This window comes from Artemia franciscana, chromosome 6 (genome assembly GCF_032884065.1).
Source record: "Artemia franciscana chromosome 6, ASM3288406v1, whole genome shotgun sequence".
Lineage (NCBI taxonomy): Eukaryota > Metazoa > Arthropoda > Branchiopoda > Anostraca > Artemiidae > Artemia > Artemia franciscana.
In genome coordinates, this window is record NC_088868.1 from 24898785 (window position 1) to 24917860 (window position 19076).

Below are 19076 nucleotides of genomic sequence, written 5' to 3' on the forward strand. Positions count from 1 at the left end.
AATGGACTTTTATTTATCATATGAATTGAATAGACCCCTCCCTGTTCTCCCCTATTAGTCGTCGACTGAGTAGACACAATTCAGGAACATAAGATCATAGTCTTTAAAAAGAAAGAAGGAGGAAAATAATCAGTAATCGATATACAGATCTAATTTTAACCATTTTGTTATTTGCGAACACCATGGCGTCCAGAATTGCATATTTTTTCGATTGAATTTTTCCAATCAGTGCAATCGTTCAGTCGACGCATTTTCAAAATCAAAATGGACCTATTTTGTATTTACTTTTTTGTGGTGCAACCTTAGACCAAGCAACTGGTAAGGCTGTCATGGCTTATTCATAATTGGTAAGCTTTAAACAGTCAATTCATGGGAAGATTGTTATTTGTATAATATTGATTTTAAAAAAATTACAGAAAGTAATTTCTTGAAAGAAAAGTAAAGTACTCCATTAGAACCAAAATGAGCAGAAATAAAGTCAAAAAATCTTTCAAGTGTTACACTACCAAAAAGCATCATCAATATATAAATAAAACAAAAAACAAAACAGATATTATAATAAATAACCGATTCAAGCTCAAAACAAACAGAATGCTTGCCAAAACGATCACTGAAACTACTGATAGGATTAAAAAATACTTTAGCATATTTTCCTTTCTTTCCTCAACCTTAATAGGAATAAAACTCAAAGAGTTTATCTCTATTCTAAATCACAAGCCTAACCGGTAGTCAATCCCCCATCACCAAGTTTCATTAAAACTCCAAGAAAAACTACATTCCCCATGTTTAATTATTTAGTGGTTCAGATTTCGCTGACAAAGGAATAGGCTATAGCTTAAAACGTACTACGGTCTAAGATTTTGTAAAAATATTAATTGAAAAAAGACTATTAGCAACGACATAAAATTAACTAGTAAATAGAGCTTGGTTGACAACTTAAAAAAACACAGGTCATGAATCATATCCTTGTATTTTATGGGAAACGGTGGAATTTCACCGAATGTGGGTGATTTCTTATAAAACTGATTGAAATGACACATTAGTCCTTAAAAATTGAAAGCTAACATAAAAATGTGTTTTCAAAGTAAAACTAGCTCTATTAAATGGATATTATAAAAAAAAATATTGTTTGATAGGTGATCCAAAGCTGGCAGAAATAATAGTCAGAATAGCAGCTATAACTAGACCCATTCCAAACGTTTTGGTTTTAAATGCAGGCTTGCTTTTCCCTTGTTTGCAATACTAAAATTTAAATCTGGTTTTATATAAATCCTGTACATTTTTCTGTGAGGAAAATATGATGCTAAAATTGCTTTTTTCCATGAACATAATATTTCCAAATTTTAGAAATGATTACACAATGAATTTGATATTCATTTAGTCTCCTTCTTTCTGGGGTTAATCCAGGGGAATTATTGCAGCAGGAGGTGCATATTAGGTTGCTCCGACAAACTTATGAATAAAGAAATTTAAAGGGACCCTCAAGAACTAAAGTTTAAGGTAGGTAGTGGAAATGGTCGTAAATTTGAGACCAACACTTTGGTTTTATCGTGTTTTTTTTCCAGCACCCCAATTCCAGCTTATTCCTAGAAAGTGGTAAGGGTCTAACCTCTACAGTTTTTACAGAAAGTGTGGACCTTAGGCCGGATTGATGAATACGACTTTGCATTTTGGAAAGCTTGAGCCATAGACCAAGTCCCAAGTCTTTGAATCTTGATTTTGAGTCCCAAGTCTTTGAATCTTGATTGAATCAAGATTTTGGGACCAAGTCCCAAAATCTTGGATTTGACATGAGCTAATTCTCAACAACATTTCACATTGACACTCAATCGTTTCAGTGATCGTTTTGGCAAGCATTCTGTTTGTTTTGAGCTTGAATCGGTTATTTATTATAATGTCTGTTCTTTTCTGGTTTTATTTATATATTGATGGTGCTGTTTGGTAGTTTAATTAAAGTTTTCCTAAATCATTAGGTACTTCCTCTTTTTCAAAAATCACTGAAAGTTAGAGGTGATATTAAAACTTAAAAAGAACAGAAACTATTCCGTATATAAAAGGGGATGCCCTTACTCAACGCCCCATTCTTTATGCTACAGTTTGACTCTTTCTCACAATTCCACTTTTAAAACAACAAAAAAGTATAGAGCAAAGACCGGAGCGTTGAAGAGGGGACAACCCATTTCATATATGAAGTATAAACCCCCCCCCCCTGAGCTCCTAAAGTTTTTTAAATACTTTCTTTTGACCTCCTCTCACCTAATTCGGGGACAGTCAATTTTTTGTTTGGCCCCAGATGGATGGCCGAAAAGCAAAATCCACGGCTCAGAGTGGCTAAATGGAGCACATTTACGCCATTTTCGCATTTTTTTTTAGGATGGTTGCATATTTTTTGGTAAAAAGTAAAAAGTATAAATTATTTGGATTATTCTTATCCATAATATATTTATATTCTAGTTGACTTAAAAACAAGTCAGCTATAAATGGGCTGGCATTCCCCCCCCCCCATGGGAATTCCCAGGATTTGCTTGTACAAATCACCACCAAATCTTATATAAGTATTGTATAAAACAAATTCTAATAGCTCAAAAATCTTATCCAAGCTGTAACATCTCGAGTTAACTGTAGTCTTAAAGCAGTTTGTCCATATAGCTTTTTTATTATAAGTGTCTGTTTTTAAGAACCTTTTACTAGATAAGAGGAAAGATTTCTTGATAACAGTTTTTAAATTATCTAACACTACGTTAAGTGATTAATTAGTATACATTGTCGCAAAATCGAAAGACTCAATTCTTTTAGCTGAAACCATTGTTAAAGACTCTATCGCCTGCAGTGAATCATTAACACTCCAATATGGATTAAAATTCGAAAACTTTTTAATACCAGAACAATAGGTTTTAAGTTTATTTACAATTTCCTTTAAAATTAAAGAGAGGTTAGTAGCAGCAATGCGGGTTGGACATTTAGCTGCTCCAGCAATAAACCGTGGTTTAGGGGGATTCTTATGAAATTTTACAGTCCAATATAGGAAAGGGAACTTTTTATCATTGTCATTTATTTTAATATTAAAATTTTTAAAAAGTATTTCTTCAGTCTTTTCAATTAAATTCTCATCCTCTAAATTTACCCTTTCGTAAACATTAGTTGTGCATAACTCCCTTTTTAAGATATCACAATACAGCTTCTGACAAATTATGGCAAAATTATTATTAGCTTTATCCACTGGCACAATAACAAATTCATTCTGTAGATTAGCAATTGCTTGTTTAATCTTCGCATTATAAAATAATGATTTAGTGTTACTATTTTTTAAATTAGAATATATTTTATTTTTTATTCTACTAATAAATAAATTCTTCCAACTTTGAAAACTCTCTTTACTTTTATTCTCTTTCTTACACCACTTATCAATAAATAAATCAAAATCATTTTCCAAGCCATCAAGAACACTCGATGATTTCAGATGATGAGAAAGACGGAAATTAGCCCCTTTATTCATTATAATTTGAAGATCATCTTGCTTTATTATTGACAAATCCCCTGTTATAACATGTTTGTAAGTAGGATTTACAAATGGGCCAAGTTGCTTACAATTACAGACCGGTTTCCAATTTATGTCACTATCTAATCTTTTAAGTATTAAATTATAATTAAATATAATTTGCCCAATAGTTTTTGAAAATTTATAAGTTAAAACTGGACTATCATTATAATTCAAATTACTAGGAAGGGCCTGTTTCACATGCCGATGATTTAAAATTTCTGGTAAATTAATATCTTCAATCTGCTTACAAGTAAAATTAATAGGTAAATATAATCTATTATCCTTATTATCATTCTTATCAAACTTTTTCTTTTTTGAAATAAATTTCGTTTTAGTTAGAATTCAAATTGTATCACATATTACTTTAAAATTATATTATGCTACTTACAAACTCCTAAAGCTGAAGTAATCTCCAATCTCGTTCCCAGCGGGTTGGGCAGTAATCATTTTCCCGCTAGGAACGGAAATAGTAACAATTCGGTTACTTCAGTAAGTCCCTGGAACACACCCTATAATAAGTTTTTAAAGGTAAAAGAGGATTTTTTCTAATGTCTCAGAATCAATCCTTGAATTGTATGATTATGGTACTCCACCTCTCAATCTATGCCACCCAGTCAGACACCTGGCTATCAGTAGGCCTATAGTTAGGCTCAGAACAGGCCATGCTCAAATTAGGAGTGTTTTATTTAATTGCAAGTCAGAAGATTCGCCATTATTTTTGGTCTGCTATGTGGAAGAGGATGTTAAGTATATTTTGATGTAGGCTAGCCTATTTTAAAAAGTATGAGACACAGAGGGTTGAATCATGCTGCAGGGCCAACGCAGGGACCTTAGTAGTCAAGAAGCATTGTTAATCCGATACAATACAATACCATTGAAAAAAGCTGCCTAAATATTTCAGTGCATATACACTCTGAAGTATCCAGGGTCATGCATTGGCACCACAATGGGCTAGGTTAAAATCTGCCCAAGTATTAGGCTATTTTATTGTAGATTTTAAGCTAAACTTAGTGCTGTAATCTGTATTAATAATTGTATATAGCCTGTTAATGTTAATGTGCTAATTATTTTAATAGGATTGTATATGTATATGTGTACATATTGCAAGCCAAGCTCATCAATTTAAATTGTCATATCAGCCAGTTGTGTTTAAGTTGTAAATACCCTATGGAAGCTCAAATATGACATCATTAGGTAGTGTTGAGTATAGTTTGCCATTGATTTTGCCCTGAGGGTCTGAAAAACCCCTCTCTAACCACAATGACAAAGCCAGATGCCATTTAAATTATATGACCCTTGATCATGACAGCCAGAACATTGAAATTTGACATGGAATGCCCTTCACCCTGAAAGGATCTGATGAAATTGAGGAAACATGCACAGTGGGCAGCCTGCCCAGGAATAGGTAAAACTTTCACAGTTCATATAATTCACTTACCAATATAATAATTGTTTCTACTGCAAATTTGAATTTAAGCACTTTGTGACCTCTTAAAAATGGCAAATTTTCAATTAAAGTATAGGTTACTGGTTGTTTTGACAAGATAATGCTACATTTTCTCAGCACTGTTTTCTTGGTCATTCTTGACAAAATAATACTGCAATTTTTTCAGTGCCAAAATTGTTTAAAATAAGGTTAGTTTAAGTTAGTTCAAAAAGTGCTTAAATTAGAATTTGCAGTAGAAGTGATTATCATATTCATAAAGAGCATAAAAAAGGCATTGAGTGGTATATTCACTTTATTGGTAAATCAGTTATATGAACTGAAAAACTTTACCAAGGAGTACATCAAACAAATATCAACAACAAGTTTGTGGACAATCTTTCTACTTTTTGATTTGGTTCTACTGCCAAATTTTGCATACCTCAATAACCTCTGACTCAAAGTGTCAGAGACAACCAAACTGGAAACCATGTATGTTGGCTTAATATAGAGGACTACCAAATTGAAACCATATATCCCATGGCATATGCCATACAGTACATGTTGCCTTCAGAATAGAAAATTTGATTAATTTATAACTTCAACAATAATTTATTCAGGACAAATATGAATACATAACTGGATGCCTTTTTTCATGCTCTTTCACATAATTGCTTCTAGGGAAAATCATCAGTAAAATTCTAGTTTAGCTACTTTTCACTATCCTGGAAAGGGATTAGGTTCAATAAAACTTTCAGGGATGGGTCTATAGACTAAAGTCTTTGCCTTGGGAAGGTCTTTGGAGGTGCTTACCTCCACTTCTCCTTCTAGAGGGCAGTGACCTTTGATGACCTTTAAAATCTCTGTGCTATGAAAGGGAAACCTTGCAAAATGGATCCTCTGCATAAACAAAGTAAAATAAATTGTTTTCAGCTTCACAACTTTGCTAAATCCCAATTTATTGTGTTTCAAAGATCTGTATTTTCTAAATTTAGAAAAAACTCATTGATATTGCTTAAAATTGTACTGAATTTACTAGAACTGCATTTTCAGAACTAAAACCATAGAGAAAGAAACTAATAACTGAAAATTTAGTAAAAATGTGGTTTTGTCAAAATTTCAATAGATAATAGATGAAGACCTGTCAAGCAGACACTTTTCAAAGACTTGGAAATCAGAAGATGATTAGCATGGAAGCTTGGTAATACCTTCCTGGAGTATATTTTGTCCCTGGGTTCATTTCTGAAAGTTTTGTTTTTGTAACTTAACCTCTTTCTAAGATGGTGATTAAATATGAAAAACAAGTTTTTTAACTGAAAATAAGGAGCAATATTAAAACTTAAAACAAACAGAAATTACTCCATATATGAAAGGGACCGTTCCCTCCTCAACACCCTGCTCTTTGCACTAAAGTTTGACTCTTTCTCTAAACTCTACTTTTTAAAAAAGTGAAAAACTTTAGTGTAAAGAGCAGGGCATTGACGAGGGAACAGTCCCTTTCATATATTTAAGTTTTAATATCACTCCTTACTTTCAGTTAAAAAAAACTTGTTTTTTTTTATTTAATTTCTGAACATTGTGAATTAATGCATGTTCTGATTATGGCTCTGCACATGAATAATTAAAATGTAATTTGCATATTAATTTATTTTTTGGCTAAATGGCTTCCTCATAGTTTTGATTGGACAATTTTGAGGAAAAAGGAGCAGGGAGTAGGACTAGTTACCCTCCAATTTTTTTATTATTTAAAAAGGCAACTAGAAATTTTTATTTTTTATGAGTGTTTTTATTAGTAAAAATATACATAACTTAACAAATTAACTTATATAACAAACTTCTATATTCTTATGTTTTTATTACATATATGAGGGGGTTCATTCCCTCATCAATACCTTGCTCCTTACACTAAAGCTTAAGTTTTGTCCCAATTCCTTAAAAATGACTGCTGAATCACAAAGACCATAGAATAAATAGTTGAAATTAATAAAATTTCTTTAGTGTAAAGAGTGAGGTATTAAGAGGAGGTGAACTCCTCATATGCATAATAATTTCTGTTCGTTTTAAGTTTTAATGCTGCTCCTTACTTTCAGTTGAAAAAACTTTTTCATATTCTGTTTTTCATTGTTCTTTAAAAAAAATGCTAAAAAATCCTGCACCCCCTTCATGGAAATTTTTTTCCCATGATAAATTGCTCCATGGAGAGTACCCCCCCCCCCCCGTTTAACCCCGTCCCCTTCCCCCAACCAAAAAATTCCCCTGAAAGCGTATATACACTACCCATTAACCATTACTATATGGAAACACTGGTCAAAGTTTCTAACTTGCAGCCCCTCCCATGGGGACTGTGGAGGAGTAAGTCGTCCCCAAAGAAATAGTTATTAAGTTTTTCAACTATGTTGAATAAAATGGCTATCTCAGAATTTTGATCTGGTGACTTTGGGAAAAAGATGAGTGTGGGAGGAGGCCTAGGTGCTCTCCAATTTTTGGGTCACTTAAAAAGGACACTAGAACTTTTAATTTCCGTTAGAATGAGCCCTTTCACGACATTCTAGGACAACTGGGTTGATACAATTACCCCTGGGGGAAAAAAACAAACAAATAAACATGCTTCCGTGATCTGTCTTGTGGCAAAAAATGCAAAATTCCACATTTTTGTAGATAGGAGCTTGAAACTTCTACAGTAGGGTTCTCTGGTATGCTGAATCTGATGGTGTGATTTTTGTTAAGATTCTATGACTTTTAAGGGGTGTTTCCCCCTATTTTCTAAAATATGGCAAATTTTTTCAGGCTCATAACTTTCGATGGGTATAAAGGCCTATAAATCTTTTTGTACCTACGATTTGTTTAGAATGAAGTGTATTTTTTGTAGGAATAATGATTTTTTGCTGGAATTGTTTTAATTATGTGTCCTTTTTAAACAATAAGGGAATATAAAATTAAGGACGAATCATTTTGTAATAGACCAAATGTTTTTCTAAAGCTTAGAATCCATGCTTAAAACTTGAGAGCCAATAGCTAAAATGCATGGAGGGTGACTTGCAAAAACACGAATTAATGGACTTAAAGCATATTTTTATCATGCAAATATCTGAGAATGCCTTAAGAATGGCAATATGTACCACAGGAATATCACGGAGCACGCAATTTTTACAAAATCACTGGAAATACGGGGGAGGCCTATTCAAGAAATGTTTTAAAATGAAATTTCCTTTTTTGGCTAAATGGCTTTCTCTTAGTTTTGATCAGACAATTTTGCGAAATAAAGGGTAGGCAAGGAGGCCTAGTCAATTTTTGGCCTCCAATTTTTCGGTTACATAAAAAGGCAACTATAACTTTTAATTTTTAACGAACGTTTTTATTAGTAAAAAATATACGTAACTTAAGAATTAACTGACATAACAAACTTTTATATTCTTATATTTGTATTATGTATATAAGGGGGTTTGTACCCTCGTTAATACCTCGCTCTTTACACTAAATCGTAAGTTTTGTCCCAATTCTTTAAGAATGACCCTGAATCAGAAAGGCCGTAGAGTAAATAGTTGAAATTACTAAAAATACTTTAGCATAAAGAACAAGGTATTTATCTCCTCCTAAATGCCTCGCTCTTTATGCTAAAGTATTTTTAGGACCCCTCATATACGTAATAATCTCTGTTCGTTTTAAGTTTCAATGCTACTCCTTACTTTCAATTGAAAAACCTTTTTCATGTTTATTTTTTCATTGTTTTTTTTTTATAGTAATTTTAGAAAATCCTGTCCCCTTTTCATTGAATTTCTCTTCCCTCATGACATATTTCTCCAAGGAGAGATCCTCCCACATAGCCCCCTCCCCTCAACTCCACCCCCAAACCAAAAAATCGCCTTGAAAACGTCTGTACACTCCCCAATAACCATTATTATATGCAAACACTGGTCAAAGTCTGTAACTTGCAGCCCCCCCCCCCAGGGACTGTGGAGGAGTAAATCATTCCCAAAGACATAGTTATTATGGTTTTTGACTATGCGGAACAAAATGGCTATCTCAAAATTTTGATCCCTTGACTTTAGAGAAAAAATGAGTGTGGGAGGGGGCCTAGGTGCCCTCCAATTTTTTTGGTCACTCAAAAAGGGCACTAGAACTTTTCATTTCCGTTAGAATGAGCCCTCTTGTGACATTCTAGGACCACTTGGTCGATACAATGACCCCTGGGGAAAAGAAAAAAACAAACAAATAAACACGCACCCGTGATTTGTCTTGAGGCAAAAAATACGAAATTCCACATTTTGTAGATAGGAGCTTGAAATTTTTGCTGTAGGGTTCTCTGATACGCCAAATGCGATGGTGTGATTTTTGTTAAGATTTTATGACTTTTAGGAGGTTTTTCCCCCTATTTTCCAAAATAAGGCAAATTTTCTCAGGCTTGTAACTTTTGATGACAAAGACTAAATTTGATGAAACTTATATATCTAAATCAGCATGAAAATCCGATTCTTTTGATGTATATTTTAGCATCAAAATTCTGTTTTTTTAGAGTTTCGTTTACTATTGAGCTGGGTTGCTCCTTACTACAGTTTATTACCACGAACTGTTTGACAAGAATAAAGAGAATTGGGATTAAAACATACTGTTTCTAATTTCTTTTTTCTATACTTCAGTAATCATGATTTCAGCAAACTACAACCTAGTAAAGAACGAACTCTAGCCCATAGTAACCGGGAATTTAAAAGTATATGTTGAAAAGAATTGTTGAGTGAGGGAGAATAGCCATTTGAAGATGATTCAGTAATGGTAACTATTATTTCGATTAATTTTAATGGTAAAAATTTATTGTCAATACAAATTTGTGAGGACTTCGAAAAATAACCTGAAACCCCTTGAAAATGATGTCGGATCGCAATGAAAATTATACCATTGGAATCACCATAGCTAAAAACCTGATGTAGGAGGATTAAAGTCCTCTATTTGGAGCCAAAAGTAAAACCACCTTTTTGTGTGGGAAGCAGTAATATGTTCCCTTTTTTATTCTTGTTTTGTTTTTTCATTGTAATTGGGGCAGTGAAATATCCTAGAGAGATTTTTAAGGGCCCATTTGAAAGCTAATTTTTGTAGCTACATCTTCCTTGTAAGTAACACAAGATGATATTAAAATAAATAGCAATTATGACAAAAACTATATTTATTCATGCAAAATGATATAGCACATGCATCTTTTGAAAGGCGACTATTCTAGGGCATACTGTTAAGAACTCTGAATATTCCTATTAGGACTTTTTATTTGACAGGCCAGTTGGGTTCATTGCTGTATGTTGTTGTTTTTTTATTATTATTATTTACAATGTAGGCTTTTGTACAGAAAGTAACAAGTTCGGCAGTTTGTTTTATGTTGTGAGAGTTTACTTGTTAATAAAATACTATTCTATTCTATGTGGTTATTTACAGGTGGCAATCACACAATGACCACTTCAGTTAAAGAATTTATTGATGGAATCAAGGAAATAATTGGCTTATCAATACCTAGTGTTTTGGACCAAAATTCTGTGCAGAAAATCAAGATATTCCTTAAAGCTGACTGGGATAGATATTATGATGTCATCTGCCAGTTGTCTGAAGCTTCAGGTGAATTGGAGGTAATTGTTTAAAAAGCCCATGGGGAGATTTATGGTGATGCCTACCTCCTGTATGATGTATGTAAATGATCATATTTCATGAGCTATTAAATGAGCTGACTGGGATAGATATTATGAGGTCATCTGCCAATTGTCTGAAGCTTCAGGTTAATTGGAGGTAATTGTTTAAAAAACTCATAGGGGAATTTGTGGTGATACCCACCTCCTGTATGATGTATATAAATGATCTTATTTCATGAGCTATTAAATGAGCTGACTGGGATAGCTATTATGATGTCATCTGCCAGTTGTCTGAAGCTTCAGGTGAATTGGAGGTAATTGTTTAAAAAGCCCATAGGGGGATTTGTCGTGATACCCACCTCCTGTATGATGTATTTAAATGACCTTATTTCTTCCTATGAAAACACTCTGCTCCTAAAGGTCAAATTCTTATGGATTTATGATTATCTTTAATTCTCTTTGTTACACAGAGGTATTTGATGTTCCAAAGCCTTTTTAGCTAGTAACCGGCTAGAGAGCTTAAGCCCTCCTTTTTATTTACGAACTCTTGTAATACAAAAAGTAGTCTAAACACTAGAGGAACTGTGATTGTAAATTTCCCACTGTAGTCAGCTATTTTGACAAAAGATATAGTCAAAATTGAACATTTGCTACTCTAAAATGTGTATATGTCTCACTATTGCGACTTTGGCCTTGAATTTTCTTACTTTGTAAGTGAAAGCTGTGAAAGCTAAGAAAGTGAAAGTTATGTCCAAAATACCCTTTTTCTTCTCCTTGGATTTTGTGAGCGTTGCCAATCAGCTTTTTCAGTTTAATGCAAGGTTTGATGATGACAGGTTGGGTTAGGTCAGATTATCTTAGATTAGGTTTTTAACCCATTTCTAATATCCTAACCTAAACTAACATAATCTGACCTAACCTAATTCTAACTTTTACCATCATAGCTTGCATAAGACTGTAAAAGCTGACTCGCAAAGCTAATTGAATCCAAGCAGAGAAAAAGGAATACTGGGGACGCTAAACAGGGCTGGATTATTAGTTTCAATTAACAACCTTTTTTGTGCAGGGTTCACAAGGGTTGTGCAGAGTTTTTGAGCATGTTTTGTAGTGCATACCAGGATAGAAGTTTGTTTAAGACTGTTTTCCTTTGTAGAATGCTTAATTGTTTATGGTAAATGTGCTAAACACGTACTTATATGCTAAAATTTTATTTGCGTGAAAAATATTGACTTTAAATGTGCCTTTGGCGATTAATATTATTTCGATGAAATAGATTTAATTCAAGAAGGAAGGGCTAGAAGGACTGTTTTTAGAAGAATTTAGAAAATTAATATCGCACATCAGCAGCACCATATAATCCCCCTTCCCTCTCAATTCCTATGACACCATTTTAAGCTTGGAATTAGTACTACAACTACTGCTACTAACAACTCTGCAGTATCAAGCCGCCCGAGGCCAACACAGCTACGCATGCTCCTCCTCTATCCTAATCTATTTAGAGCCTCCCTGTTTAAATTATCCCAAAAAGTTGCAATTTCCCTTAAATCCTTCCTTACGACTGAGTGTTTTTCACCTGTCAGTCACCTAATTGGTTGTACAGGAAAGACTATTTCATAGTGTCTACTAGGAAAGACGTTTTTTTTAAATTGTCTTTCTTTGTAGATTCTTATGGCTCTATATACGCTTGCAAATTAGGTGGGCCTTTAATAACTTATATTATTTTGAGGATTTAGAATTGCTTTGGCTGGGAGAGAGGCCTGAAGAGCTCCTCCCAGAAGAATAAAAAAAAATCCTAGAACATCTATTTTTGTGACTGCATGATCCCCCTGCCAATTCTTTTGAAACCCCCTGAAGCTTGTGACTGCAAATACTTTTGTTAATTTCTGGTATATCTTGAAGTGCTTTTCAAATATCAATTATATCGGTCCAGTTAGCACCATATTGCTTCTATGACTTTTGATGCAGTCTCTGTATTTTTTTTTAGGCAAAGGAATGTGTTTGTCAATTCCTATCTCTGTTTTACCAATCGAGGGACGAAGAGCTACAAAGATTTTGTCTTCAACTTACTCCCAACTTCACATACATTATTTTAGATGGTTACTCTAGAGGGACTTTCCGATCCTTGCCTTGGCTTAAAACTTTGATAGCATCTGTGTACAACTTTTCAATATCGGATGAAAAAGCCAAACCGAAAACGCGGAGTTTTAGAGTGCTGCCTCTGAGTCATCCCTCATATTATCATGAGGTGAGTAACATTTAGTTATGAACACATGATTTGTTTTTGAAGAGGGTTTGAAGCAGTGTAGAATAGCCCTTATCTGAAGTATAGCTATTTGTTGAACACTGATAAAATTTCAACTTGAACTGAGGTTAATGCTTTGGCAAAATTTAGCAATCCCTGTAAAATTTGCGGATATATATATATATATATATATATATATATATATATATATATATATATATATATATATATATATATATATATATATATATATATATATATATATATATATATATATATATTTCATTTTAGTAGACCGAAAACCTGATTGTGCAGTCATTCATTCGAAAATCTGTAACCAAAGTCTGTCTATAATATGCTGTAGATAGAGTTTCATGAGAAAAGAAGCAAAAGGAAGAGGATAGTAGCGAAAGAAGGAGAAGGAGGATAGTAGCGAAAGAAGGAGAAAGGTGAAAGGAAAGGATTTTACGTGTAAATCAATAATTTAGGGATCGCAACAAAAAGTACACGATTAGAATTCTCATTGCCGAAAATCTTATACGGGGTCAACAAAAATCATATTTTTGCATGGGTAGCACTGGTGTGTCCTTTTTTTCTTTTATAAATGGAACGGTATAAGATTCTTAAAAAATTATGAACAAAAGTGTCAAGGTTTACTATAGGAGAAGGCAACAAAGAGCACTATAGTCATTTCTTTAGTTAATCATTACTACTGAGAGACTCGAACTTTAATCCCCGATCACCCTAGGAGAGTCCTACAGCTGTTGACAATATTATATGTCAAGATAAAAAAGAAATGTAAATATGCAGAAAATTATAGAAAAAACATATATATGGATGCAATCTAAAATCAGTTTCCCTATCTTGTAAATCAGTGATTCCCAAATTTTTTTGGGCAAGAGACCTCTTTTCCATACTGAACTGATACCTCAGAAATCCTATCTTACCTTAAAAATCCAATCTATATGTTTTTTCTGTTGCCAAAAAGAAGCCTTATCATTGTTGCAGTTTTAACTGGAACCCAGTAAAGAACAAACTTCGGCCCGTTATATCCAAAGATAAGAAAATGCTAAAAAAAAAAACAAAGGGAAGCTATTATCTGGACTAGTCTGAACTGTAAAATTTTGTTTTAAAAATGAATTTATGGAATTTCTAAAAATAGCCTAAAACCTCTAAAAAAAAAAAACCTCTAATAGAAGCAAAAGTATGCCATTGGAATCGCCATGGCCAAAAAAAACCTATAAAGGAAACTTACAGCCCGGTGGCTTGAAGAACAAGCAAAATCACGTTGCATGGAAAGCACTTATGTGTCCTCTTTTTTTCCTTTGTTTTCCTCCATTGATAGTGGGGCGCTGGAACCTCAGAGAGAGCTGTTTGAGAGTTCCTTCTAGTATGTTTGTAACTAATAAAACGTAATTTTAAAAATAAAATCGATTTTTGACAAAAAAGAACTGCATCTTCGTGTACAAGATTATATTATATTGAGTACTAGCTGTTGGGGTGGCGCTTTGCACCTCCCCACCACCTAGTTGATGGGGGCGCTTTGTGCCCCCCCCCCCCGCGCGCGTAAGTCGTTACGCGCCATTGTAGTTGTGTCCGTGTGTCCCACCTGTGAATATAGAAATATATATATATATATATATACTAGCTGTTGGGGTGGCGCTTCGCGCCACCCCAACACCTAGTTGGTGGGGGCGCTTCGCGCCCCCCCCAAGCCCCCCCGCGCGCGTAAGTCGTTACGCGCCATAATAGTTACGCGCCATTGTAGTTGTGTCCCTATGTCCCACCTGTGAATATAGATAGATATATATATATATGGTTTTAACTACGTAAAACTTGCGAATATACAACATTCTTTGCTGTCCCATTGTCTTTGCATATAAATAGATTGTCAGGTTTACCGACTCTTGAACATGCAACATATAATGGTCCATGGGAAAACAATCTGTATTCAGATCTATACCTCATGATTCTAATGATTGCCCTTGACCTTTGTTGATGGTGATTGCTAATCGACCATTCCCTGTCCCGGTGTCCCGGTCGTCATTTACATCCCCCTGTTTCCTCCGGTGTCCCCGTTGTAGTTGTGTCCCTGTGTCCCGGTCGTCATTTATATTCCCTGTGTCCCGGTCGTCATTTGTATCCCGGTGTCCCGGTCTGTATATACATTCGTTTTTTAGTTTTGTTTTTCTCCTTTATTTTTTTCCTTTTTTTTTCTTTTTTAGCTTATTTAGATTTTTAGATTTTTTAGTTTTTTTATTAGTTTTTAGTTTTTTTTCTTTTTAGTTTTTTTGTCCCGGTCGTCATTTATATCCCCCTGTTTCCCCCGGTGTCCCCGTTGTAGTTGTGTCCCTGTGTCCCGGTCGTCATTTATATTCCCTGTGTCCCGGTCGTCATTTGTATCCCGGTGTACCGGTCTGTATATACATTCGTTTTTTAGTTTTGTTTTTCTCCTTTATTTTTTTCCTTTTTTTTTCTTTTTTAGTTTATTTAGATTTTTAGATTTTTTAGTTTTTTTATTAGTTTTTAGTTTTTTTTTCTTTTTAGTTTTTTTGTAGTTTTTACCTTCTTTTTAGTTTTGTTAATTTTTTTTTTTACTTATGTCCTGGTCGTCATTTATGCTCCCTATGTCCCGGTGCTTTGTTGATTGCTAATCGAACATTCCTTTTGTCCTGGTCGCTTTCTCTTTGAGTGTCGTCATTTATTTTTTTCTTTTTTAGTTCTTTTAGTTTTTACCTTTTTTAGTTTTTTTTAGTTTTTTAGATGAAAATTTTTTTTAGTTTTTTCCTTTTTTTCTTTTTAGTTTTTATTGGTTTTTACCTTTATGTTAGCTTATTTTTCAGTTTTTTCCTTTTTTCTTAGTTTTTTTTTATTTTTTATTTTTTTTAGTTTTTTACCTTTTTTTAGTTTTTTTAGTTTTTTTAGTTTTTTTAGTTTTTTAGCTTTTTTACTTTTTTTATTAGTTTTTAGTTTTTTTGTAGTTTTTGCCTTTTTTTAGTTTTTTCAGTTTTTTTTTTAGTTTTTTATTGGTTTTTACCTTTATTTTAGCTTATTTTTCAGTTTTTTCCTTTTTTTTAGTTTTTTTTAGTTTTTAGTTTTTTTAGTTTTTTACCTTTTTTTAGTTTTTTTAGTTTTTTTAGTTTTTTAGCTTTTTTATTTTTTTTTATTAGTTTTTAGTTTTTTTTGTAGTTTTTGCCTTTTTTTAGTTTTTTTAGTTTTTTAGCTTTTTTATTAGTTTTTAGTTTTTTTTGTAGTTTTTGCCTTTTTTTAGTTTGACAACTTATTTTTATATATATAGATAGTTTTTTTTTTTACTTATGTCCTGGTCGTCATTTATACTCCCTGTGTCCCTGTGCTTTGTTGATTGCTAATCGAACATTCCTTTTGTCCTGGTCGCTTTCTCTTTGAGTGTCGTCATTTATTAGTTTTTTCCTTTTTTTTTAGTTTTTTATTGGTTTTTACCTTTATTTTAGCTTATTTTTCAGTTTTTTCCTTTTTTTTAGTTTTTTTTTATTTTTTATTTTTTTTAGTTTTTTACCTTTTTTTAGTTTTTTTTTTAGTTTTTTTAGTTTTTTAGCTTTTTTACTTTTTTTATTAGTTTTTAGTTTTTTTTGTAGTTTTTGCCTTTTTTTAGTTTTTTCAGTTTTTTTTTTTTAGTTTTTTATTGGTTTTTACCTTTATAGTTTTTTTAGTTTTTTAGCTTTTTTATTTTTTTTATTAGTTTTTAGTTTTTTTTGTAGTTTTTGCCTTTTTTTAGTTTTTTCAGTTTTGACGTCACCTGATCCAGTTTTTTCAGGTGACGTCACCTGACACATCCATCCATCCATCCACAGACAACTTATTTTTATATATATAGAAGATAGATATATATATATATATATATATATATATATATATATATATATATATATATATATACTAGCTGTTGGGGTGGCGCTTCGCGCCACCCCAACACCTAGTTGGTGGGGCGCTTCGCGCCCCCCCCAAGCCCCCCCGCGCGCGTAAGTCGTTACGCGCCATTGTAGTTGTGTCCCTGTGTCCCACCTGTGAATAGAGATAGATAAAAATATATGTTTTTAACTACGTAAAACATGCGAATATACAACATTCTTCGCTGTCCCATTGTCTGTGCATATAAATAGATTGTCAGGTTTACTGATTCTTGAACATGCAACATATAATTGTCCATGGGAAAAACAATTCGTATTCAGATCTATACCTCATTATTCTAATGATGTGTCCCTGTGTCCCGGTCGTCATTTGTGTCCCGGTGTCCCAGTTTGTAATTTCTCTTTGAGTGTCCCGGTCGTCATTTATATTCCCTGTGTCCCGGTCGTCATTTGTGTCCCGGTGTCCCGGTCTGTAATTTCTATTCGAACATTCCCTGTGTCCCGGTCGTCATTTATATATCCCGCCTGTGCCCCCGGCGTCCCCGTTGTAGTTGTGTCCCTGTGTCCCGGTCGTCATTTATATTCCCTGTGTCCCGGTCGTGATTTGTGTCCGGGTGTCCCAGTCTGTAATTTCTCTTTGAGGTTCCCGGTCGTCACTTATATTCCCTCTGTCTCGGTCGTCATTTGTGTCCCGGTCTGTAATTTCTCTTTGAGTGTTTTTTCTTTTTAGTTTTTTACCTTTTTTCTTTTTTCAGTTTTCTTTTTCTTCTTTATTTTTCAGCGTTCGTCATAAATTACGACAACTAATTTCATGACGTCAGCCGACACAGAAACATGACGTCACCTGATCCACAGACAGACAGACAGACAACTTATTTTTATATATATAGATATATATATATATATATATATATATATATATATATATATATATATATATATATATATATATATATGTGTGTGTGTGTTTTTAACTACGTAAAACTTGCGAATATACAACATTCTTCGCTGTCCCATTGTCTGTACATATAAATAGATTGTCAGGTTTGCCGACTCTTGAACATGCAACATATAATTGTCCATGGGAAAAACAATCCGTATTCAGATCTATACCTCATTATTCTAATGATTGCCCTTGAGCTTTGTTGATGGTGATTGCTAATCAAACATTCCCTGTGTCCCCATCGTCATTTATATACTCCACCCTGTGCCCCCCCCCCCGGCGTCCCCGTTGTAGTTGTGTCCCTGTCGTCATTTATATTCCTTGTGTTCCGGTGTCCCAGTCTGTAATATATCTTTGAGTGTCCCGGTCGTCATTTATATTCCCTGTGTCCCGGTCGTCATTTGTGTCCCAGTCTGTAATTTCGTCAGTTGACAAACAACTTCATGACGACATACAGCTCAATCTTTATGATGACGTCAGTCGACAGACATACACACAAATAAACAACTTATTTTTATATATATAGAAGATACCATATTTGAGTGACTCTGATGCCTAATTATCTGTGGTTCATTCTTTACTGTATACAGCTAAGAAAAAACCGAGGGCTTTTTCCGGTGAATGTTTTATGACATATGTGTGTGTAGGACGCTGTCTATCAAGAGTTAAAAATTTGCATACAAAGGGCATTTTTCCCAATAAGCCCTTCTACAGCTCACAATGATGTTACAGAATTTGTATAAGGAAGTAACGCGGGAATTATCCTTTCATATTGGTAGATGTCGTCATCGGAACTGACGTTATTTATCATCTTGTATATGAAGAAGCACTCTTTGTCCAAAATTCCATTATACTTTAAATATTATGTTTTGTTAATTATAAAAGCACGTATACATAGCAATTTCCTTTAAAGTGAGCTCTTAAACACGGCTCAATGATGTCCCAAATGCCCTGGAGACAATGAAGAAAAAAAAAGAAAAACATGAGGACATATCAGTGTCTGCAAGTAAAAAAGAAGGCTAACAAAGCAGACACATCACTGTTTCCCATGGGAAAAACTTATTTTGTCGTTGCTTGAGATGTGGGAATATGAATCCCCCATTTTTTTGGCTATGGTGAAGCCAAAGATTTTTGGCTTCAAAAAGGGAAGATTTTTGGCTATGGTGATTTCAGAGGTACATCTTATTTTTTAATTAAGATTGAATTGAAATAATAGTTATCATTCCTGAATCAGCTTCAAATGGCAATTCTCCCTTACTTGATAGTTTTTTTTTGACGAGATTTTAAGTTTTTGGTTACTATGGGCTAGAACCCTGCTATAGAACAATGGATTGATGTTCTGCTTAGCAAAACGGGGCCCGAGGTTCGATCTCCGCCGCAGTATGTTCGGGTGGCACGCTTGCTACTTGTCCCTGCAAACGATGGTTC

The 19076-nt window shown here is 33.7% G+C and overlaps 1 protein-coding gene across 1 annotated transcript in view; it reads left to right on the plus strand.

Annotated features, from left to right (window-relative positions):
- The first annotated feature begins 4002 nt into the window (after window positions 1–4002).
- The window catches only part of LOC136028230 (uncharacterized), a 38146-nt gene continuing 23072 nt past the window's right edge, over window positions 4003–19076 (plus strand). Inside the window, exons 1-3 of the mRNA XM_065705955.1 lie at window positions 4003–4069; window positions 10386–10573; window positions 12558–12818. Coding sequence (XP_065562027.1) covers window positions 10400–10573; window positions 12558–12818 — 435 coding nt within the window. The 5' untranslated portion in view covers window positions 4003–4069; window positions 10386–10399. The remainder of the gene's footprint in view (window positions 4070–10385; window positions 10574–12557; window positions 12819–19076) is intronic.